This window comes from Globicephala melas, chromosome 11 (genome assembly GCF_963455315.2).
Source record: "Globicephala melas chromosome 11, mGloMel1.2, whole genome shotgun sequence".
NCBI classification, from domain to species: domain Eukaryota; kingdom Metazoa; phylum Chordata; class Mammalia; order Artiodactyla; family Delphinidae; genus Globicephala; species Globicephala melas.
The window spans coordinates 20468891-20494275 of record NC_083324.2 but is presented as its reverse complement, the minus strand read 5'-3'; the positions used below and the strand labels follow the sequence as shown (position 1 = coordinate 20494275).

Here is a 25385-nt window from a genome sequence, read left to right as displayed (position 1 = left end):
ATGTCCTTTACATTGGGCATTTTTCCTTTTATTTGATTCTTTGAAATGGTCTATTTCAAGTAAACTACTTTAAAAAATAAAGTGGAAGGAACACTTAGAGAGGAAACTATCCTAAGGGAATTGGAGTCTAGAAATAACTATTCTGAGAGCACAAGGGCCCTCTTGTACCATCACAAACAAAGAATAAAAGTCCCAGTTTACTTGTGCTAACAGTGCTCAATTGATATTCAGAGAAGGGGACCATCCAGAGAGAAAAATAATAACATTTTACAATTATCATTTACTTGGAAAAATATTCATTTTGGTAGAGCAGAGCCCTGAAGAACTTGATTCAGACCAAGTTTAGGGCACATACCCACGTGTGTCTACCTTCTCTTTATTTGTCCTAATTAGGTTGCGGCTTTCATCTGTCCATTGTGTAGCTTGTGCACTGGAAGTGAAATCTTGTCCATCAAGTTAATGTGCTAGATAAAAACTCAGCAAAGACACAATATATCCATGTTAACAGAAGACGCCTCTTCCTCTTCCTTAGCTCCAAAGGTGTTATTTTGACCTAATTTTGATGTTAACCGTGTTTATGAGGAGATTTTTCTAATTCAGACGGGGAACCACAGAATCATTTCTTAAATTTGCATGGCTAGGAGACTCATTTCTAATTAGAAAGCCATATTATTTTAATCAGCCTTCCTCTGAGTAGCTTCAACAAGTAACAGTCAGTAATACAAAGAGCATAAGCCATCATTTAGAGCAGAGTCTTTCAAACCTTGGTACTATTGACATTTGAGATGGATAATTCTTTGTTATGGAGACTGTCCTGTCCATTGTAGGATGTTTAGCAGAATCCCTGGCTTCTACCCACTGGATGTCATTCGCACCTTGCCATCCCACTACGACAACCAAAAGTGTCTCTAGACGTTGACGAATGTCCCCTGGGGAAAGGGGCAAAAGCATCCCCAATGAAGAAGATTTATGGTAGTGAGTGGTCACTTTAGCTCTGCAGATCCCCTTATTTCTGTGCTTAGATCTGCATTGCGGTCCAATAAATTGGTGCAGTGGTCAACGGGATGCTTGGCAATTAACATGGCAGACAGTTTTGTTGATCAAAGTGAAAATTAGCTTGACTGTCCAAAAACTGTAGACTGGGTATACGGCACTTTCCAGAAAACTATTATTACTACACATAGCAGTTTGTCAGTCACTTAAGAAGCAGGTACTCTGTTTCACCTACTTTTTTTTTTGCGGTACGCGGGTCTCTCACTGTTGTGGCCTCTCCCGTTGCGGAGCACAGGCTCCGGACGCGCAGGCTCAGCGGCCATGGCTCACGGTCCCAGCCGCTCCGCGGCATGTGGGATCTTCCCGGACCTGGGCACGAACCCGTGTCCCCTGCATCGGCAGGCGGACTCTCAACCACTGCGCCACCAGGGAAGCCCTGTTTCACCTACTTTTATCTCGTTTACATTTTACAAAACCCTGTGAGATGGGTGATATGATTGCCACTTTTCAAACAGGGACGTCTCACCTCAGAGAGGTTAATATCATATAGCAGGTCAATGACAGGCAGGTTCTAACCCGGGTCTCTGACTCCTAAGCCCAGGCGGTAAATGACTGTACTGTGAATTTCTAAATTTGAGTATCCACACTTGGTTAGTGAGCACCTGGGTTTTTATTTGCTCAGGTTTAGTTGGAGATTAATTGAAAAGTGCAGTTTCTAATTGGTTATCATCAGCAGGTTGATCCTGCCCCCCAAATACTACAATTAACATGCAATGTGAACCTCCTATCAAAAACCTCCACTCAGACACAGCGAGACTTTCCTTTTTGTAGAGTCAGCAAGATAAGCTACACAAAGTGCCTTTCTACTTCTGTGCCTGGCTCAGAGTAGGCGCCCACAAAATTAAATTTTCCCCAGCAAAATATTCCAGCAGACTCTCCGCTGCCCACTCCTAACCAGCAAGTATTGGAAAAGCAGCCGAAGCAGGAAGTCTTTTAGAGAACTCTCCAGAGGGTTATCAGCTGCTTTTTCAACTGGAAGTAATGAGGTTTGACCTCCGTGGAGTGCCCGATAAGGCGTCTTGTTATAGAGATTTTAATTCATCTCTCTTTTTGGTCAGCACTGCTGTCAGTCCAGGCAATCTTCTCTGCAGTTTTTAACCCCTTCCCAATCCATTCCCTTCTGGGTTTCCCCCACTTCCACCCCACTTTTCCATCCATCTCTCTCCCCCTCTTGGGTTTGTGTCTCTCTGTTCCTGTTTCCATCCTGCCCCTTGTGTCTTTGTCTCTGTCTTCTTCCTAGTTTTTGAGTTTTTCACCCTCTTTTTCTGTGAGTCTGCATTTATTAAATATATGTACATATAACATCTTCCTTTACATTGTGGTTAGAAAATATATTCTTGTCCTGGAGAAGCTTATAATAGAAGATATCTGTTCAATATAGATCCAGTGATGACTTAGAGGGTTTTTTTTTAAAAAGCTAGTTGCATTTATCACTTGCCTATTGTTTATCTCTAAAAAATTATCATAATAACACAATTACATGCTTTGCATACAATTTGCATATGAAGCATAATACATACGATCTATATTTCTCGAGCTATGGAAACAATTGTTTTTAGCTTGTGGCATTGAATCTGAAGTCACATTCTTGGTTTATTAATACCTGGTACTTCTTCCCAAATCTAAAATTCCAGGATGGGAGGATAAAGCTTTGGAATCTAGAAGGGTTACCAGATGTCATACCAGCTTTGTAAGTTTTGACTCTCTGACTGTACAGTGCTGTATTGAGACATATGAGCACCTTTCACTTTGCTGTATTAAGTTGGACAAGAATAAAACTGAACACACACAGGGCAAGGCTGACCCTGAGAAGGTGACCTATTTCGTATGAAACCACTAAGTGAAATGACAGCTAATAATCAAAGTCACTTTTTTTTTTATCAGTTCCTTAGCTAGAGGCCCTTGAAATGTGGTTCAAGGGCATTTTACATTATCACAACGTATTGTTCATATGCATATGTATAGTAAGATATGTGTAATCCATTTTATGTACATGATTTAGATGCTGTCTTCACAAAGGAGCAAAAGACTGAGTGGAGAAGAGAGATGTGCCCTGCTGATCTGTCTGTGCTACCTGCCCCCAACCCCAATTGTATCAGAGCAAATGTCATATTAACGTGTTGGAAAATACCTTATTCTGTGCACAGCCCACCCCCATCTCTCTAGCTAGGAGTTTAGTTCATAGAGTATTTATTTAGAAGCCATGATAGGAATACAGTGGCTGATGGCTACCCATGAGGGGAAACACATTTGATTCTATATTTCATGGTGTAATTTCATCTGTATGTTAGTGGTTATTTGAAAGAGTGAAATGTGTTGTATTGTGGTGCAGCCTTTACCAGGTACCTCTTGATTACTAAACAGTTTAATCGTACTTAAATGTTATCTAAATTTACTTTTCTCAGATTCGGAGTGTATAATCAAGTAAGGGAAGGGCTGAATGACATAAAATCTCACCTGGTAATAATAGTTACAGAAATTACTTAAGTTAAGCTGGAAATGGGAAGTGTCTGCCGTGGAAATAGTGAAGCCACCTATTTCCCAGCAATTAATATTTAGAACTTTATTCCAGGGAGTGGCAAGAGGAAATGTCTTGGATCTCTTTCACCTACAAAAACGGGTGCATCAAACTCATGCCAGGGAACTAGTTACAGGAAAATGCATATATTGCAAAGGGAGCTCATTGCTGGGAAAAAAACAGGTTCATTACTTGAAAATATTCAATTCAGAACAAGAGACAAACACTCATAAGATAGTTTAGGAAAGCTAAATATTTCTTTCATTCTTTTTCTTTTTTTTTTTTTCAAACGTAAAGTTTTGTTCTTTTATGAAAGCCAGTGGGCTCCCTCTTGTGGCTTTGTGAAAGATTTCAGTTTCAAGGAAAATAGCTTTTTCGCAGTAAGGAAACCATTTCTTTTCAAATAAGAAAACACTGTTAATTGCTTTTCCTTATAAAGAGAGAGAAAGAAATAAGGGAGAGAGGAAGAGAAGGAAGGAAAAAAGTTGACTTTGATGAAAAACGTGATTTGGTAACAAAGCCATGTCACATATAACCCTACCTATAATAATAGACAATATTTACTGGGTGTCTTCTATAAGCTACTACATGTGCTAAATAATGAGTTCGCACGTTATCCTTTGTCTCCATGCTCAAAATAAACCTATAAGCTGGGTAGCAGAGTGATTTTATGGGCGTGAGATTCTGCCTCCTTTCCTGTCACTAAGGGAAACCCCCTAAGGAGACCATATATCTGTGAATGAATGAAAAGGTAAACGTCTCATCTTTTCCTATGTTAAAAAATATCTTTTTACATCAGATCGTTTCTTTTAAATAAAGTCTGGAATAGGATATGGGTTTTAGCTGAATAACTTAGGAATCGTTCAACAATTCATTTCCGTTACTCTTTTTCTCTCTCTAGTTACCTGTCTCTGGAAACTTGATTGACCTTTATGGGAATCAAGGCCTGCCACCACCGGGCCTCACCATCAGCAACTCCTGCCCAGCCAACCTTCCCAACATAAAAAGGGAGCTCTCAGGTAAATACCCAGCAAAATCTCTTACTAGAGATTTTCTGTTAATTTTCTGGTAAGCAAAGTTATCCAAATAGTGACCTCCAGAAGTATTTCCAACTCGCAGACATACTTTTTTAGGTCTATGCAGTGGTTAAAACATTGAGCCATATTTTAAGATAGAGGATGTATCTTTGAAAATCTTTGTTTCCAGTATTTCTTGAGATACTGGGAATCAGGCTGCTGTAACTCCATGACACCCATTATTGTGTCTATGGCTGCTGTCCCCTTTGGGGTGAGGGCAGCAGGCAACACTTTCAATTATGAGATGTCTCTCCCCATCTGGTGTTTTCCTTAGTTGCTCGGCCCCTAGAAACCTTTGAGTTTGAGAACCCTGGTCTGAATTTTCCTTTGACACACATTCAAGCCCACAGTTGGGATAGGGTAAGAATATATTTCTTATATCTTCAGATGCCTCCTGTTATTTTTGCTGTATCATGTGCAAAAGAGTTATTACACGGAGTGAAAAAATAAATCATCAAATGGAGCAATGGGTATCATTTGTTCTTGAGGCAAGTGTGAAATTACCTATTTCTCCATTTTTGTTTAACACTTTAGGGAAGGCCTTTGGCCAGTAAAACATGATGAAACTGTATTAGAACTGGTATTCCAACATGCTGGGTTTTATGGCCTTCACCTCATCCCCCTTTTTGTTATTTGATCCTTGCATCCTACAGGATTGGGTGAATAGACTGAGACTATGGAATATAGATTTGGTGCAGAAAATTCCTCTTCTGTTCAAGGGTGTCTTGAAAAAAAAAAAAACTTCAGAAAATCGTGGCAGGAGAAAGAATTTTTTAAAAAAATCATTGATTTGGTTTAAAAAAAGATGATTAATTAATACATAAAAACCATCAAAAGCCAACAAACAAGTAGATACTGTACATGAAGGAAAAGTACAATGAAGTCTTAGAAAAGATAGCTAAATGAAATCTGTATTAAATAATGGTAAAATATGGTTAGAGTGACATGTGTAAATTTCCTGAGTACAAAGTGGAGTTTTGAATTATGTATATGATTGTTTCTTCAAAAAGAAAAGAAAACAACAGAAGCTGGGGGTAGGAGGAGGAAATGGGTGAAAGGGATATACATTTATCAAATTTTTTAAAAAGGCAGATATAACAGACAATATACTTCTAGAGTCACTGGTATCTTAGAAAATGACCAGTACAGACTGGACAAGGGTAAAATGGCAAGAAAAAGAGAAAAGGGACAGGAAATGAGGTTCAGACCACTGATAGTTTGGGAGGTAGCCTAATGTAGACAAAACAGAATAGGCTTGGGAGTCAGCAAATCTGACCTAAGAGGAAAAAACATTATCTTTATGAAGTCCAGTTTTCCCACCTGAATTAGGGTCCAGTCAGGGATTGGAACAGGAAAGCTGTAAAATAATTATCAGTCAAGTACAGGCAAGCAGCTACTAAGAGAGGAAAAAACTAAAGAATACCCTAAGGCTGCAGGGGAGTGCCCAAACTTGGAAGAGAACCCTCCTCCCCAAGGCCAAGAGGCCAGCCTCAGTGGGAAGGATGTGGTTGCCGCCACTAGATGGCAAAGGCGTTCACTGGTTGCCTTGACCAGAGTTGGTCCACAGTTGGTGGATTGAGGGTGACAGGCAGAGAACCACAGGGTGGGGTGGGCAAAAAGAAAACAATAAAAAAGTTAAGATACTGAAGTAGAGGGTGTGTGAATAAAAGCTGCCTGTCATGCTTCTATGTGAGAGGTAAAAAAAAAAAGGAAATGATTTGGATTGATCTTCCTAACTGAAATAATTCAGCTTCTGAATTATTTATCTATCTATCTATATAAATACATATAATAATAGCCATATAATAAATATATGCTATAAGTAATGCTGAAAAGATTTCTGTTTTGAAATAAAGTTCTGAAATGATAGTGTGACGTTTTGGATATCACTTCTGAAAAGGAAATAACAGAGGTTCCTGAATCCCGGGATTAGTGAAATAACATTTTTTTCCTTGTTTTATTTTGCTCTCTGTAAGGCGGAAAGTAATCCCTTATCACAGAGATCTCACCAGAGTTGCTATGCAAATAGACTTTTCCAAATGGAGTTGCTACTAAATGCCTCTGTACCCTATGCCTATTTTTGTTTTTATAAACTCAGACTAGTAAGTAGTTGTACCTAAGAGTCATTGAATCATTTCATTCTAGCAGGTTCTGACAAAACCTGGCTCCAAGTTCTTAAATAATGAGTTCATTTCCATTAATCAGTTAGAGATCCAATTTGGAAGCCTCTCGGCTTAGTTTTCATACCTTTGTAACAGATCAAAGAAAGACTGAAAAGATCTATTGCCTGAAAAGAAAATTTGACTCCTGATAATACACTATGAACAGCAAATTCCCATAGTTTCTAGTTATTTATTTTTTTCTTATTTGTACCTGTATGTTTGCAGTCTGTCAGACATCTTTGTTACTGGTCTTTTGCCATTCTTTAGAAGCTGAGTTTTTGCATTTATTTGATATATGTTGCTTTTGGAAAAAAATGCAAGCCTTTTAAAAGTCAAAAATTTTACAACCCTATTTTTATTCAAGTCATATAAGTGTCCATTTCTTTAGAAAATAGGTGTTTTGTAGTTTACACTGTGGTGTGCCTTGAACAATTCTAATTTCTAATGACTTCATTCACATGCACAGCGCATATTTTTCCCACAGAGTCTGAAGCAAGAGCATTGGCCAAAGAGAGACAAAAAAAGGACAATCACAACTTGAGTAAGTTGGTTTTATGTTCATTATATTGGAGTCCATGTTTCCCGTTATATCAAAAAATTTCCAGACATTTTGGAGGAAAATTGGTTTCACCTGTTAAAGGTACATTTTATGGAAGAAAATTGTTTTCTGGAGAGACCAAAGTATATAATTTTCCCTGTATTTTAATCTCAGATCAAGTTGAATCTCACACACACACACACACACACACACACACACACACACACACACACACACGTTTTCAGTATCTTGAGGAGTTTGTTGTTTTGGTTTTTTGGGTTTTTTTTTTTTTTTTTGGTAAGAGGGAGTCTTGATCCCCACCTACCCAAATATAAGTTGCTCACACTGGAACTTATTAAAAAAAGGGGATTATGGGATCACCTTCTCCAGTGAGATTTAAAAGAAAAAAATTAAACATCTGGAGGGGAGACATTGGGTGACATGAGGAAGCCTCCTAAATTTCTGACTTTACCTGTGACTTAAAAAAGAGGTTTTCTGACATTCAAAATTATTTTTTTTATATGCTTAATTTACTCTTGGTCACATCTTTAAGCTTTTTCCTATGAAAAGTTAAGATTTTTTGTTTCATAAACAAGTGAAAGAGGCTGAAAATAAAAAAGGGATTGGGCTTGGAAGTAGAAAATAGTTTGTGTGTGTATGAATTTCTCATCTCTTGCCCCCATCCTCTTTTTCTTAAACTGATTTTTAAGGATATAAGTTATGTATAAATACTTTGTCCTTATAAAAATGATAGAATAAGGCCAGAGTTCTCTGATTCCTAAAAATAATCATTGTTGGGTTTTTTTTCAATTTGCTGTTTGTCTTTCCAACCTCTTTCCAAGTATTTAAGAACATACACCCTTACACTTGCATGCAGAGGTTATAATAGAATGGTTTTGTGTATGATTTAACACAAACAGTATCGCATTGTCTGTATCTGTTACTGCCTGCTTCTTTAGTCACCAGTATGTCCTGAAGACCTTCTGCTGTTATTCATCTAGATCTATCTACTTTTAAAAAGCTGTTGCATAGTATTCCCCAGTGTAACTTGTGATATTTCATAATCCTCGTACTGCTAAGTGTTCATGTTGTTTCTAGTTTCTCCCTATTATAAACAGTGCCACAGTGAACATTTGCAGACATGCCTCTCTGTGTACAGGGGAGTTTGTTTCTCCAGATTAAATGCTAAGAAATGGAATCACTAGGTCCTTGGGGGAAGGAGGTTGTGTGTGCGTTTCTTCTTTTAATAGATCCTGCCCTTCCCAGTTCCTGTTTCACTTAGAAGAAGCTTTCCTCATCTTTTAACCAAGAGATTTCAACTAATATTTCTAAGGTCTCCTCTGGCTTCAAAGTAATTTTACTGTAAGATATTTCTTCTTTTAAAATACCTTAGAAATGAGATAATGATAATTTCTCCTAACTGAAATGTGGAAACTAAGTTGGATGTTGTGAAAAACATAATCCGCCTTTACTTAGTCACCTAAACTCTCAAGTTCAGGGTTGTCTGTAAAGTGTAAATATGATCAACTCTGAGGGCTATAAAACAACCTTAAGATCTCATTGAACTGTTGGAAATTAATACTCAAGTTTCACTTGCCCATTGGCATAGCTTTTCCTCTTCTAGGAATTTATCTTGTAAGAGTCCTTGCCAAAATGGGCAAAAGAATACATTCATTTATTCACTCATAGCTACTTTTTGAGCCCCATTATGTACAAGGCACTTTTCTACAGAAGTGAACCAGATAGACAGGTCTCCCACCCTGAGGAGCTTACATTAGAGTCAGGGGCAGACAGAATAGATGAGCGGTCAGATACACGCAGGTCGTTTTACAGCTTCGGATAAATACTGTGATAGGAGTAAAAAGTACACGCGAGCATTGGCAAAAATGGTCATTATACCTTTGAAAAAGAGGGAGAAATTGGAAATAGTCTAAATATTCATCAGTAGAGGATTTGTACATAAATCATGGTACATCCTTATGAGGTACACTCAGTGCCTCTTAAGAAGAATGGGGTTGATCTGTTTTACTTGTTTACAATGTATTACTGAGTGAAGAGAGCAAACTGCAGAATAATATGTATAGGGTCCAATTATGTAAAAAAGAAAACACTGTATGTGTGTGTGTGTGTGTGTGTGTGTGTGTGTGTGTAAGAACATCTAGGAGTCAGCCTTGTCATTGACAGTTTCCTCAGGCAAAAAATGTTGGGTGGTGTAAAGAGTTTGCTTTTACTTCTTTCTGTATACATATTTGCATGTTTTGCAAATTTTTGCAAGCTCATATCACTTTTATAATTGGGGAGGGTAGGCACTGAATTAAAAATAAAATGCAGTACATACAAATGTTGACGATGAAAGGTGTCAACAGTATGCTGCTGAGTGAGAAAAGATAGATGCAGAATGGTTTTTAGTGTAATTCTGCTTTAACAGTGTCATTCTTTATTCAATACATAGTTGTTGGGGGCCTACTGTGTGCTAGGCTCATATAGGTACTCGGAATGCCTCAATGAATAAACATACAAATAAATAAACAAACAAAAGTATGCAGATATTAGATGGTATAGAGCTCTATAAATGAATGGAAGAAAGAAGTATGTAGATGTTAGGTGGCAGAAAGTTCTTTGAGGAGACATAGTGCAGACAAGGGGGTCAGGATGGGAAGTGGTGGTTCACTCCTAAATAGGTAGTCAGGGAAGGCTCATGGGTAAATTTGAGTCACCTCACCTGAGGGAGGTGAGGGCAGAGCCATTCACGTATCTGCGGGAAGAGTGTTCCAGGCAGGTGGAACAGCAGTAGAAAGTCCTAAAGTGGGGAGTGTGTCTGGCTTGGTTGAGGAAGAGCAAGGCCCATAAGGCTGAGGGTGGGGGGAGCACAGGGGAGTCACTGTAGAAAGTGTGGTCACAGTGGGAGATGAGTAGAAATGAGGTCAGAGAGGTGGGAGCCCCCAGATCCTTGGAGGACGCCTTGAGGACTGGGTTTTTGTCTCGGTGAGAGGGGAAGCGATAGGAGGGTTTTCAGCAAGAGATTGACAGGCTCTGACTTATGTTTTAACAGCTTCTGTGTTGTAGTTAGACTAACGGGGGTAGGTAGTGATGGGCATGGGTGAAGCAGAGATACCACTCAGGAGGATTGCAATAATCCAGGCAAGAGATGTTGGTGACTTCTATTCAGGTAGCAGTGAAGGTTTGAAGTGGACAGGTTCTGGCAATATTTCAAAGGTAGAGTGAGCAGATTTTGATGATGGATCAAGTGTGGGATGTATTGATAAAAGAAATAGAGGTACAGAATTGATGCCAAGGCTGGCCTAAGCAACTGGAAGGATGGAGTTACAGTAGGTGAGCTGAGAAAGCCCGTGGGTGGAGCTTTTTTTTTTTTTTTTTTGTGGTACGCAGGCCTCTCACTGTTGTGGCCTCTCCCGTTGCGGAGCACAGGATCCGGACGCGCAGACTCAGCGGCCGTGGCTCACGGGCCCAGCCGCTCCGCGGCACGTGGGATCTTCCCGGACCGGGACACGAACCCGTGTCTCCTGCATCGGCAGGCGGACTCTCAACCACTGCGCCACCAGGGAAGCCCGGTGGAGCTATTTGAGTGGGAAAGACCAGGAGCTCAAGTTTGGAATGCTGGGGCTGCCTGTTGGACCTCCATATGGAGACATCTAGTAGTCAGACTTATGAGTCTGGAGTTCCAGGGAGATGACTGGGCTGCAAACACAAGTATGGGAGTCATCAGTGTATATGTGGTATTTAAAAGCATGAGACTAAATGGGGTCACCCGGAAGTGAATGTAGACCGAGTAGAGTCCTGAGAACTGTGTCCTGGGCGCACATCTAGGCCACGTGTGTGTTTATTCTTAGAACATAAAAATAATCACAAAGGATATATAACAGATTTTGCAGTGGTGGTATCTGGATCATCGGGGATTTTTATTTCATTTCATGTGTTTCAGTATTGTTTGTTTTTTTTATGATTATTATATGCTTGGAAAAAGTAAGAAAACATGGCATACTTCAGAGTTTGGGGGAAGTTAGCTAGAAGATCAGAGGTCCAAAAATTTCTTCTTCAGAGCCATTTAGCATCACTTACTGTTTCTATTTTATAAAAGTCTGATAATAAGACAGTATTATACATAACTGATTCAATCATAGAAATAATCATTCAGCTAAGAAAAAATGCAAATATATATTGAGAAAGTAGTGAATAATATTATTTACCTAAGTGTGCACAATATTAGTGAGTCAAATATAAATATATGTTAGGTTTTAATATGTGTAAAGTAAAATATTAATATCTTTAATCCAATTTATTAGACTTTAAGTTATTTGGAACTTATTTGTCAGGCTAGGTAAATTAAAAACATTTATTAACTCATATGCCTACTGTTTCACCCTCCTGTGAGAAGATGATGATTTAGTTGAACATACAGCTGGATTTATAAAAGAAGAATGCTGTTAGGATGCATGGTACAGTTAAAGATGCTTGACTTCTAGGATTATCGTAGTCAGTACTGTCGCCCCCGGACACGTCTGCCTATTGAGCACTTGAAATGTGACTAGTCCAAATCGTGGCATGCTGTCAGTGTAAAATAGACACTGGATTTTGAAAAGTTAGTACAAAGAAAAGAATATTAAATATCTAATTTATAAATTTTTAGATAGTTTACATGTAGAAATTATAATATTTTGGATAGACTGAGTTTAATAAAACTATTAAATTACACCTCTCTCTTTTTCCTTATTTAATGTGACTACTAGAAAACTAAAAATTACATATGAAACTTGCATTATATTTCTCTTGGGCAGTACTGGGCTAGAGGAGGGGTTTTTGTATGACCTGTAGCCTAAGAATGTTTTTTACATTTTTAAATGGCTTTAAAATATCAAAATGCGAATAATATTTTGTGATATGTGAGAATTATATAAAATCCAAATTTCAGCATCCAATGTTTCTTGCTAGTAAACTAGATACAAAAATTGTATCTAGTTAATATTACTACATTTTGAATTCTCTTAGCACAAAATTTGTGGAAATCTGTTTTCTCTCTTGCTGTGTAAGTACCTAATAATATGCTTAATTTTGCTATTTGGCCCACAGAGTACTCACTATCAGGCCCTTTGCAGAAAGCTTGCTGCCCCTGGTCTGGAGGATCAGGGCTGAGTACAGGCTGTTCTCCACTTATTGCTGGGTGTCCTTTTCAGGTCCCCAATATCACCAAGGTAGTTTTGTCATTTGTAACTGAGGATGGTAACTCCAATTTCAGGAGTTACTAGAGTCAAATGAGAATTTACAATCTCAGGACTTCGTAAATGATAAAGCTCTATACAAAGCTAGCTCATTTTTTAAAGGGCTTTATCCTCAGTACCAAAACTAGGAGAATAACCAGGAAATACAGATTCGTTTCTGTTGTCCTGACTCAGCAGAATTAACATGCACATGCCTTTAATGAGATATGCTAAATGCGTACATGTCACCATTACTAATAGCCCTTTCCTGTGCTTTTTTCTTGAAGTTGAACGAAGAAGAAGATTTAACATAAATGACCGCATTAAGGAACTAGGTACTTTGATTCCCAAGTCAAATGATCCGTGAGTACAATTGCATTGTATATTTTTTCGTACCTTAATGTTTTTTCATATGTTGCAAAAAGCACACAGTTATAAAAACTAAAGAAGTACCCCCCCTCCCTTTGTTCCATTTGTGAATACTTCTTACGCCTTTCTTTTGACATCTGAAATTTCGAGAGAAATGAACTGAAATTGAAATCTGAAATTTCGAGAGAAATGAACTGGATTGTTCAAAAGTATTATTGGACATGAGCTGTTCAGCTTTGGATGTGAGGAAGTGACTTCCTGAAATCTGAGAATCCTTGGCAACTAAACACCGAACTACTAAAAAAATTCTTTTTATCAGTTCATGCAGGACAGAGATTTCAGTAGCTGATAAAGCAAGATTTGTTAGCTATTTGTTTGCCAACAAACTCATACAATATCTGTAGGCATGGAGAGCTGATATTGGAGATTTCAAGTTTAACAGTATTCAGCAGACAAAAGGTCAATTTTTTCCCCAAAAATTACATGCCCTTTGTATTGCCAATCTAGGAAAAAGAGTAAGTTTTCATCCTCTTATAAGCACAGGTCAGCTAATTTGGATTTCAGCTTTCAGTCTCTCATGCCACTCTTTCAGAGATAACGGTTGTAAAGATACTTTTCCTACTAGCAATGTCAGCAAATAGGACAACAAATACACAATTTTTATCCATTAGAAATTGGCCCATTTGTAGTGAGGGGCTTGAAGATGTATACATTTTAATGGCTCCCACAGGCAGTCTATGAAATTAGCCTTTGAATATGACCTTTTAGCTACCTAATAAAATGTAAAGATGAAATCAAGCATTATTCATGCAAGGCTTATTAAATTTGCTATTCACATTATTGTCAGGGAATTTGTGACAAAATAAAATAAAACCATTGCCCATTCTAAGGTGGTTTTGATGAATGTTCAAGCGCAGTCTCCATCGTCAACATTTTGCTTTCCCAGGTTTCAAGGAAAGCTGTTTTGAAACTCAAAACATTCAAAATCTCAGTTCTGCAGCACAAATGCATCCTACGAAGGGGCTGTGACCTTCATTTCCTATAGTCAGTCTTGCATGATAGTTGAAATTGAATTCCCATTTTCCTATTCTTTATCAGCTTTCACTTTTTAGCATATTCTTTTAAACTGTAGCACGTGGATCTCTTTAGCAACATATTATGAAATTATGGGGCTGCAGTGAAAGCCTCTATTTGCATATCTTCTTTCTCTGTTGTATTAGAATACTTGTGTGTTTATAATCTGAACTGATAACAATCTTTAATTGTAGGCATTGTTTCAAGATGAAATGGACTGCAGTCTGTATGGGGGTTTTCCTATACCAGGTTTCTGGAACAGACTTTGGGACTGCTATAGAGACATAGTCTAGCTGATCATGGTCTCAGCCCCATACCCTCTCCTGACCTAGAGTCGATCTGCTTTTATTGACTTATATATTAGGGATCTGTTTACACTTCTGTGTAAAAAAAGGGTCGCTCTCGTTGCAAAAAAAAAAAAAAAAAGTTTGAAAACCCCAAAGCATAATTGATTAATTGGGTCTCACAAGGAAGTAAAACCCAAGAAAACTGGTTGGAATAGTCTCTTCTTAAAAACGGAGTGGCTGCTTGCCTGTTTCAGTAGTGGTCTCTCACTGTACTGGCCTAGTGAAGGCATCTTTCATTATAATTTTATTTCTCTCTGGCGGCTGAAGTTTCTGTTGTTTTCTTCTTAGCCCTGAACATTAAGCGGGTTGGCTTTGTGCTCACTCCGAGTATCTCAGGACACCTCCCTGGGTTGCCATCTTTGGTGCCCAGAAGCCAGGGATCAACCCCTGGGAATTCTCTGGGGGCTGTAATTCAGCATCCCATGGGAGAGCTTCTGTTTTGTTCTTCATCTAACCCATATGAGGATCAATTACTTGGTGGCTTGTTTTAATGGCCTTCCATTCACACATCCCAGCTGATACTTCCAATCTCCTTTTAGCAGCTAAAGATTATGGGGTAGGAGGTTTTCCATACATTAAATTGTTTTTGTTTTCATCATTGTCATTATCATCATGAATATTTTCTATAAAAGAGCTCAGGTTAATTTAAAGCACTATAAAAATATTACTGTTAGTTATAATTCTATTCTTAATTGTTTTCTGGGGTGCTCTAAACTTTTCAACTCACTTTTAGCTGCATTTTAGTGGCATTCTTAATGTTCTCATATAGGAATACAGTAGCGCTATAGTGTTTAAAAACTGAAAGGCACCAAACTCAGGCTACCTGGGTTTGAATTCCAAAACAGTCCCCTACTGGATGTCTGACTTGGGGAAGAATTCTCATATTTCATTTTTCTCATCTGTTAAAAGAAAAAGGGGGAAGGAGGACCAGAATATTCCTACCTAGTCTAGTTGTTTTGAGCACTCAGTCACATAAGAGGAAGAGTAGTTTAGGGCATGGGGTCTGGCACCAGATTCTCCAGGCTTCCCGGCTGTACCACTTTCAGGCTGTGTGACTTTGGGCAAATTACTTAACCTCTCTGTGCCTTTGTTTTCCAGTCTGTAACATGGGGATAATATTAGTGCCTACCGATTAAGGTTGTTATGATTAAGTGAGCTGCAAAGCACTTTGAAAAGTACCTGTCATGCAGTAAATGCTGTTTAAAGATAGCTATGGTAATTACCACGTTGAGTCCTTAACACAGTGCCTGCTCCACTGTTTGAACTGCATTCTAAACTTTTCCCAGCATATTCATATAAAGTGCCTCCTTTGATTCTAACAACATACCTATGAGGCTGCTCATACAAGCATGGTATCATTGTTTTGTTTTGTTTTGTTTTGTTTTCTTTTGCGGTACATGGGCCTCTCACTGCTGTGGCCTCTCCTGTTGCGGAGTACAGGCTCTGGATGCGCAGGCCCAGCGGTCATGGCTCACGGGCCCAGCTGCTCCGCAGCATGTGGGATCTTCCTGGACCGGGGCACAAACCCATGTCCCCTGCATCGGCAGGTGGACTCTCAACCACTGCGCCACCAGGGAAGCCCGGTATTGTTGTTTTGTAGATGAGGAGGTGGAGATCGGAGAGAGGTTGATATTGATGGGAATATTCATGATAAAACCCAAGGATGCCATTTTTATGCCGCATACAGTCAAGTAGTGAGATCTCACAGAATTTTTTTTTAATCATAGCTTATTCTGTCTGAGTGGGTTAACTTTTATAGTCCTAGAAATCTGTAACTATTGAATATAGTGTTTAAGAGTATTGACTTTGTCATCAGCAGACCTAAATTTAAGCCCTGACTCCACCTTCATGTAGCTCTGGGACCGAAGACAAGTTGAATCGTCTCTGATTCAACATGTGCACAACGTCCCTCTGACTCCAGGCGCCTGTCCGGGTGAAAGAAGATAACGTAGAAGTCATGGGTGGACGGTGTCCAGCGAGTTGCCAGCACCCAATGAATGATAGCGATTTTCAACTTCTAATTGTTACCTCGTCTTTAGAAACTGAATGCTCTAAATATTGAATTTTCATGGAGCCTTCAATCCTAAAACAGTCTGTTTCCTTCCATTTTCATCCCAGAGACATGCGCTGGAACAAGGGAACCATTTTAAAAGCGTCTGTGGACTATATCCGGAAGTTGCAACGGGAACAGCAACGTGCTAAAGAGCTTGAAAACAGACAGAAGAAGCTGGAGCACGCCAACCGGCACTTGTTACTCAGAATACAGGTACCAGGCGTGTGCAGGGTGAAGGTGACTACATGTTAGTGACTTGAAGATGGGAGAAGTATAATGAGCCATGAGGGAGTTGATTTATGTGGTCCTAGTACAGTCTGTACTCATTATTTGTGGATTCCGCTTTGTGATTTTGTTTCCTCATAACAATTTATTTGAAACCCCCAGATCGACACTTGTGGCACTTCACGCTCATTTGCAGACATGTGCAGCATGGCAAATGTGACTTGGCTGGTGCGTTTGCTTCTAGTTAAGGTTGGGCAAGGCCATGCTCTGTCTTCTTGTTTCAGCTCATACTGTAAACAAGTGTCCTTTTTTGCTGTCTATTTAGTGCCACGTTTTTCACATTTTTGTGGGTGTTTTGGGTGATTTGCTGTTTAAAGTGGCCTCTGAGCATGGCCCTGAAATGCTTTCACATCTTCCTAAGCACAGGAAGGCTGTGATGTGCCTTATGGAGAGAAGTTTCATTCAGGCATGAGTTGTGGTCCTGTTGGCCTTGAGTTTAATATTAATGAATCAATGATATGTAGTAAACAAGGTGACTTCAAACAGGAACACACATAAAACAAAGTTGCATGTTGATTAGTTGGTGAAATGTGGGCAGATGCTTGCAGGACCCTAATCCTCTGTTTCCTCCCGGAACAATGGTTCGGCATTCACTAATTCAGTGTTCATAGCAACTCTGTAGCACGTCTTTGGCCATTCATGCTCCTGTGACAAAAACACCGTAGACTGGGTGGCTTACACAACAAACATTTATTTTTCACAGTTCTGGAGGCTGGGAAATCTATCGAGGTACCGGCAGATTTGTTGTGTGATGAGAGCCTGCTTCTTAGTTCATAGATAGCTGTCTTCTTGCTGCAACTTCACAGGGCAAAAGGGGTGAGGGACCTCTCTGGGGTCTCTTTTCATAAGGACACTCATGCTATTCATGAAGGCCCCCCGCTTGTGACCTAATCGCCTCCCAAAGCCCTACCTCCAAATACCATCACATTGGGAATTAGGTTTCAGCACATGAACTTTGGGGGGCATAGACTTCAGTCCATAGCCGTAAGTACTGCAAATCTTGAGAATTGAAAGTAGTTGTTAAATACAAAGATACCTGAGTATTGAGTGGGGTGCAGTCCATGGTCAGAGCTCATGTTTATAGGAACCTGGGACACCCAGAAGATCTTATCATCAGGGTATAAATTTTAGAAATAGTTACAGATAATGAAGTTATACCATATGTATCTTTAGCTTACATACTCTTAGTGGGAGAAATACTATTTTAATTGTACATGTAATTCACCTGTCATTCAATTTAAGGAGTGTACATACCAACGTAACCATGAGCTGGGGGATCCCTGTAATACCAGCTCCTGGTGCTCCGTCATCACTTGGCTTTTCATGCTGAATATAAAGATGCAGCTTCCTCTGGAACTGTCTTGAAGAAGAGAAAGAAAAACTGACTCCTTGCTAATGACTAAAGGAGTTGGCTAGGGTTATTTTAATTTACTTGCTGACTTTGAACACAACCAACCCGTAAGGGTCGATGACGTTGTATCTTCTTCTTAAGTAGATGGACCCACTTCTACCCAGTTTCGCCATAGAGCAATGGTTGTGGAGCGGCAGTGTAGAGTATACGGCACTTCAGAGACAGCCTGGTGGTGGTTATTCCCCAATGATGAACTTATTTAACAGAGTCGTTTACTTCTGATTTCCAAGCTTAATACCCCACAACACTGTTGACATTTCTAGATGTCACATCTCTCATGTCATGGCAGCGATCTTCAGCCCTGGGTCAGAGAGGCAGAAGGTGGTTCTCCTCTAGGGGGTGCCTTTTGGAATCTTGGTAGTGAAATAGAGGTTATGTGTCATTTGAAAATCCCCCTTCCCTGCTTTCTCTTTTTTTGGCTTTTGCTGCTGCTTTTATGTTCCATGTCTTCAGTAATCAGACGCGGGTCTTTACTCTCTTGTACTTAGTATATATACCTATTTATAAAAGCAACTTGTACTAATGCGTCATTTCTTTATACAAATAATAAAATATAATAACTGTTGAAAGACAGGCTAGGTTTTGTTTTAAGGTTTCAAACGTATATATTCGTGTGAAATACAAATACCGTGAAAAATGTGAATTGGAAGTTGCATGGTGACGATGTCTTTGGTTTCTTCCAATGTCAGTGAAGCAGCCTTTAGAACTTCTGTGTATCATGGAAAGCATCATTAATTAGGAAAGCTGTGCTGCGCAATGAGCCTGAGTTCTCTAGGTGAGATCTATCACATTATTTAGCAATCTAAGTAACACTTTGTTCAGCTGGTAAACATTTTAAATTAAACAACAAAAGATTAGAGTAAGATGGATGCCTCTCTCAATCCAACTCTTTTTTTTTTAAGACACACTCCACGTGTGAGAGCGCTGTTCTTATTATGTGGCGTAGACTTACCGTTGTGCATGTGTTCAGCTTGGGCCTAAGGGGTTCCTTTCATTTTCACCCTAAGTGATACATGCAAAAATATTCACAGAATGAAGAGCATGAAGCCTTACTATCACTGGGACTGCAATTTTATTAAGCAGCCCAGCGCTTTGAAATGATGCCCAAGGAGACTTGTGTGTCTGGAGACTGTGTGAAGGAACGTGCATATACTGGTGTGACATCTCAGGCTCCCATCTCTTGTACTGCATCTCGAGGAAGACCTTGCTAATCAAACATCCTTTAATACAGGCTGAACACAACTTTTCAGGAACATGGGCAAAGGTTGTGGGCAAAGGTTGAAAGGTTGTGTCCTGTTGGAGAGTACATTTCCCCCTCTCATGACGCAAGGTGACTTGCTTCAAATGTATATTCTGTTACTTTTATTGTATCACAAACATAGGAAGATGGCATTGGCTTGTAGAAGCAAATTGCTCTTCAGGATCAGTTGGGGTCTTTACGGTTCATTGTAGGGGAGTGGTCTAGGCATTCTCAGAAAGGGAAAAGGAAAAGAGCTTGTTTGGAAGGTATTTGAAATGAGGCACTGGGGCAAGTCTCTGACACTCAGGAAGTGAATTAGGCACCTAGGGCTGCCATTACAAATACCACAGACTAGACAGCTTACACAACAGAGATTTATTTTCTTCTAGTTCTGGAGACTAGAAATCCAAGATCAAGGTGTGGGCAGGGTTGGTTTTTCTGTGGCTTCTCTCCTAGGCCACCTTTTCCCTGTGTTTTCCTATTCTTGTGGCTTTTCCTATGTGTATCTCCGCGTCCTCATCTCCCCTCACCGATATTAGATGAGGACCTACCCTAAGGATCTCATTTTAACCTAATCACCTCTTGAAAGACACTATCTCCATGTGCAGTCACATTCTGAGGTCCTGGAGGTTAGGATTTCAACATAGGATTTTGGGGAGGGGACACAATTCAGTCCATAATAGGAAGGATGTGAAGAAAGTGTAGGAACAGATTGAGGACTTTCTTGTGGAATTTAAAAAAGCAAAAAAACTCCCTTTGCCTTGGTGAGATGGGTTAAATGATGCATCCCAAACTTCAGTTACGTGTATGGAATTTTCATAACTTTGGCCGTTACTACTCAATCTTTATTAGTTCCCAGTGCCCTTAATCTCTTAGTAACTTTTTCACTGCACCTTAGACCAAAAAAATACCTACCATTTCCTTGTTAGGTGCTAACAACTTAGTAGCCATTTGAAAATATAAAACGTATAAATTGAAAGAAAAATCACATTTTAATTTTATTTTTAAATAACCACATTACTTACTAGTGAGATATGTGTGCCTGTGAGGCACTGCACAGCTTCTCCAACCTTGGAGTCAGATTGGACGCTGCCACCCTCGTTTCCCATTCCACACTGATTTTCATGCAGGAGTTGTTTTTTTCTTTTTTTCTTTTTTTTTTTTTTTTAATCACAACAACTACCTGAGACCCGGCTTTGTGTTGATATGATGTGATGGAAACAATGTAACACAATCTAATACTGGGAGTTCATTATAGTACCCGTAGATATCTCTGCACAGTGTAGGGAGCGTAGACCTGTACTGTTTACTGATTATTTTCCTTCAATCAGCTCACATTTTGACATTTTATTTTTACATTTTTTAACTTCTCCTCCCTGTTAACATTAACATCTATGAGAAACTGTCTCTGTATTTCATACATAATAAAATCCATATACAACCTAAAAATCATTTACTGTATTACCAGTGATACTCTATGTACTTTAAGAAAAATGGTGTTTATTAATTTGAAAGAGCAAAACATTTTTATTTTAACAATTTATTTTTTTGCAAATGTATGATTTTTTAAAATTAATTAATTTATTATTTATGTTTGGCTGTGTTGGGTCATTGTTGCTGCGTGTGGGCTTTCTCTAGTTGCGGTGTGCGGGCTGCTCCTTGCGGTGGCTTCTCTCGTTGCAGAGCATGGGCTGTAGGTGCGCGAGCTTCAGTAGTTGCAGCACACGGGCTCAGTGGTTGTGGCTCATGGGCTCTAGAGCGCAGACTCAGTAGCTGTGGCACACAGGCTTAGTTGCCCCGCGGCATGTGGGATCTTCCCGGACCAGGGATCGAACCTGTGTCCCCTGCATTGGCAGGCGGATTCTTAACCACTGCGCCACGAGGGAAGTCCCTGATTTTTTAAAAATACTTTTTAAAGCAATTTTAGATTCAGAGCAAAATTGAGCCGAAGGTGTGGAGAGTTCCCATATACCTCCTGCTCCCACAAGTATATAGCCTCCCCCAATATTAATATCCCCACCAGAGTGGGGCATTTCAACACTAGATGAACCTATAGTGAGACATCATTATAACCCAAAGTCCCTACTTGGCATTAGGGTTCACTGTTGGCGTTGCACACCATTTGGGTTTGGACGAATGCATAACAACATGTAACCGTCATTATAGTATCATGTATCGTACAGTAGTTTCACTGTCTTAAAATCCTCTGTGCACCACCTCTTTAAGTTTCTGATTTTTATTTTACTTTTAGGAACTTGAAATGCAGGCTCGAGCTCATGGACTTTCCCTTATTCCATCCACGGGTCTCTGCTCTCCAGATTTGGTGAGTCGGATCATCAAGCAGGAACCCGCTCTTGAGAACTGCAGCCAAGACCTCCTCCAACAACACGCAGACCTAACATGTACAACGACCCTGGATCTCACAGACGGCACCATCACCTTCAACAACAACTTTGGAGCTGGGACCGAGAGCAGCCAAGCCTATAGCGTTCCCACGAAAATGGGATCCAAACTGGAAGACATCCTCATGGACGATACTCTTTCTCCTGTTGGCATAACTGATCCACTTCTTTCCTCGGTGTCCCCTGGGGCATCCAAAACCAGCAGCCGAAGGAGCAGTATGAGCATGGAAGAAACCGAGCACGCTTGCTAGCAAATTCCCCCTGCTCTGCATTCCCACAGACTGCTTCCTTTCTTGATTAGCAGATTTAATAATTTACCTGAAGGGGTTTTCTTGATCATTTTCCTTTAATATGAAAATTTTTTTTTCATGCTTTATCAATAGCCCAGGATATATTTTATTTTTAGAATTTTGTGAAACAGACTTGTATATTCTATTTTACAACTACAAATGCCTCCAAAGTACTGTATGGTAGTGTACAGTATCTGTGAACTGAATTCACCCCAGATTTTGGCTTTCAGAGCAAGAGGATTTTTGCATCAGAGAAATTGCTGTCCATTTTTATTCAGGGGAAACTTGGTTTGCTATTTGCATGCCTGTGACTTCCTTGGAAATGAAATGTAAAGTTTAATTGAAAGAATGTAAAGCAACGAAAAGAAAGAGAAAGAGAGAGAGGAGGAGGGTGGGGAAGAGAAGAAGAAAAAGAAATCCATACTAACACTTTTCCATTTTGTAAATGTATTGATTCATTGGTACTGCCTTAAAGATACAGTACCCTTTTAGCATCATTTAGTCTTTATACTGCAAACTATTTAAAGAAATACTATATTCCGTAAAAGAAAAAAAATGCAACCATTTTCACGTGTATTGTCTGGTTAGAAAATGTAACTGATACCTTAGGTGCAACTGAAATTGAAGGGAGATATAGACCAAGGCTCTGAAACATGGGGTCTCATCTTGTTCTCATTCATTCTGTGCTCTGTTACAGTTTTCCTCATCAGTGAGTGTGATTCAGTTTTTCATAAGATATATTTTATTTTGAAATGGAAATTAACGTCCTCTCAAAGTAAAATGTTGAGGAGCACTGAAAGTTTTCCTCCTTTTTTTTTTCCTCTTCAATTTCACTTTTGATAAGAAAACCAAACTGGGCACATTTCTAATTGGCTTTACTATTTTTATTTTTAAATTATGTTTTACTGTTCATTTGATTTGTACAGATTCTTTATTATCATTGTTCTTTTCAATATGTTTGTATTAATTTGTAAGAATACGCATCTTAAAATGGCAAGTTTTCAATATTTTTACAACTCACTGGTGGTTTTCCGCATTCTTTGTACACACATGAAAGAAAACTTTTATGCAAGGTCTTGCGTTTAAAGAGAGCTTTGTGAATATTTTGTATATTACAGTCTCACTCAGAACTATTTTCCACACATTTAAGCTGTAGTATAAATAGGCTAAAACCGGCTTTCTAGAGAGAAACAACTTACATATTTATTTTTAGTGACATAAAACTAGCAATATCCTTGGAGAATGATACCATAGCGTTAATATGCCCGTTATGGTCGTTTAAATTGGGGTTTATTTCAGCAAACCTGCTGAATGGTTTTTAAAGAGAGAAATACTGTATTGGCCAATTACTGTTACTTGATAACAATGTTTTAACAAACAGCAATGTTGTAAAGTTAGTTTCAGTGCATTATCTACTTGTATAGTCCTATGCAATAACAGTAGTGTTACATATATTCTATCAGGCCTAGATGTTCTATACAGATGACGAATGGTGTTAAGAGGCAGGCTGTTGAATGGAGTTTCTCAGTAGCAGCCTACAGTTGAATAGCAAGTGGTATAAAGCATATCCATTCAGAATGAAGTGCCTTAAATATAGCAGAGTAGTCTCTAGCACTGACTGAACTGTAATGTAGGAGAAAGTCTCAAGATGGTATCTATAATCAAGAGGAACGTGTAGCATGGTGCCTATGTAGACAATATAAGAGCTTCCAATTTTCCTTCATATATTTTTAATATGAAATATATTTTAGTGACAGAGTGCCAACTTCTTTCATCAGGAAACCTTATTCAGGAGGTATTTTTGTGTGTGTGTGTGTGTGTGTGTGTTTTTAAAGAAAAACAGTTTAAATGTCAACTGTGAATTGGTGATGGATATTGGAGGGTTCAGACAGAAGGACTGTCAGATGTATGAATGGATGGCTTACGTGAAAATAATCAACCGCATAGTTACCATGCACGGTGGGCCATGAGAATCCTTGGAAACATTGATGATGCTATCAGTTTTACAGCTTTATGACTTAAGGGGGTAGGGAAAATTAGTTCCCATTCTTTCAACCCCCTTAATTGTACAGCTCTTTTCCTAGAATAGTGATGCAAATCTGCATGAACAGCTAATTGTACCATAGTGTTCATTGATACAATCATAGCAGTGTCTCTTTTTCTCTTCATATTTATATAGGGGGAGGGGAGCTGGGCGCAAAAGTCGAAGATCGCGATGATATGATGCTAGTTTTCCTTAGCTGATTTAGAGAGTTCTTAAAAATAGAGCAAGTTTGACTCACCCATGGCCCAGGGAATTTGGCCAGGGTTAAGCCACCTTATAGAAGGCTTTGTGGAAAGAAAGCATGGCTTCTCGTACCACTGCCCTGATGCTCGCAGCTCCTGAGCTCACCATTGCCTGCTTCTCCATCCCCTTCTTAACACAATTTCTGGGAGGGGGAAGGTGAGCAAGCTCAGGAGAATGCTGCAATCTCTGGGGTGGTTTTATTTATTTCTTTTTTGCCAACTAGAGTGTGGATGCGTCTTAGAGACTAGCTAAGCCAAGAGGCGGTGGTTTGAGCTCACTGTTTGTGACAAGGAGAATGGTCCACACCACTCGCCCCATTCCTGGGTGCAGAATTGTGACTTGGGGTTGGGCCTCCATATGGAGTGACCAAAATGCCAAACTTGTCCACCTGCCTCTGGGTATGGCAATGGAAATACCAAACCTTCTGACTTTGCCAAAAACCATACAACCAACCTGGTCATACATAGGATGACAAAGTTCTTTCTGGTTGTTTTAAAATACTAAAGCAATAAGAACAAATAAAATACATAGGAAGTTAAAAGATATAAAATAAAGCACAAAGGAATGCACTTACTAATATTTTTTTTAAATGCACTGGGGAAACGTTGATGTTGATAACAGTATATAAAAAATCCCTATTTCTTGAAAAAAAATGACAAATGACTGTCTCTTGTGGACGCTTGGTACTGTAATGTTAATACTAGTCACCTGCTGTTGGATGCAGCAATAATTTCTGTATGGTCCATAGCACTGTATATTATGGATCGATATTAATGTATCCAATGAAATAACTGAACTGTTTTTCTTGATAGCCTCATTAAAGCATTTGGTTTTTCACATAGTGGTGGCCAATTGTGTTTAGTTAATGCCAATTTTGAATATTTTTTGCTTTATCAAAAAATAGGAGCACACATTTTCTTCTGACTTAATGAATAACAAATTGCATGAAAAAAATTTAAATGCCAGTAAGTACTTTTTTTGTTTTAAATGCCACTCTAAGATACTACTTTTTGGTTTTAAAGATTTTTGATTACTTTATGACTTGCACTGAGATGAACTATAAT

At 39.1% G+C, this 25385-nt stretch overlaps 1 protein-coding gene across 9 annotated transcripts in view; it reads left to right on the top strand.

Moving 5' to 3' along the window:
- The window catches only part of MITF (melanocyte inducing transcription factor), a 223150-nt gene extending 198012 nt beyond the window's left edge, over nt 1-25138 (top strand). For 5 of the 9 annotated variants that reach the window (XM_060308084.1, XM_030867705.2, XM_060308087.1 and 2 more), the window contains 5 exons: nt 4473-4590; nt 7276-7350; nt 12851-12926; nt 16472-16619; nt 21594-25138. In XM_060308084.1, coding sequence (XP_060164067.1) covers nt 4473-4590; nt 7276-7350; nt 12851-12926; nt 16472-16619; nt 21594-21995 — 819 coding nt within the window. In that variant the 3' untranslated portion in view covers nt 21996-25138. The remainder of the gene's footprint in view (nt 1-4472; nt 4591-7275; nt 7351-12850; nt 12927-16471; nt 16620-21593) is intronic. The other 4 variants (XM_060308085.1, XM_030867706.2, XM_060308088.1 and 1 more) reach the window with 1 other exon arrangement.
- The last annotated feature ends 247 nt before the right edge of the window (nt 25139-25385 follow it).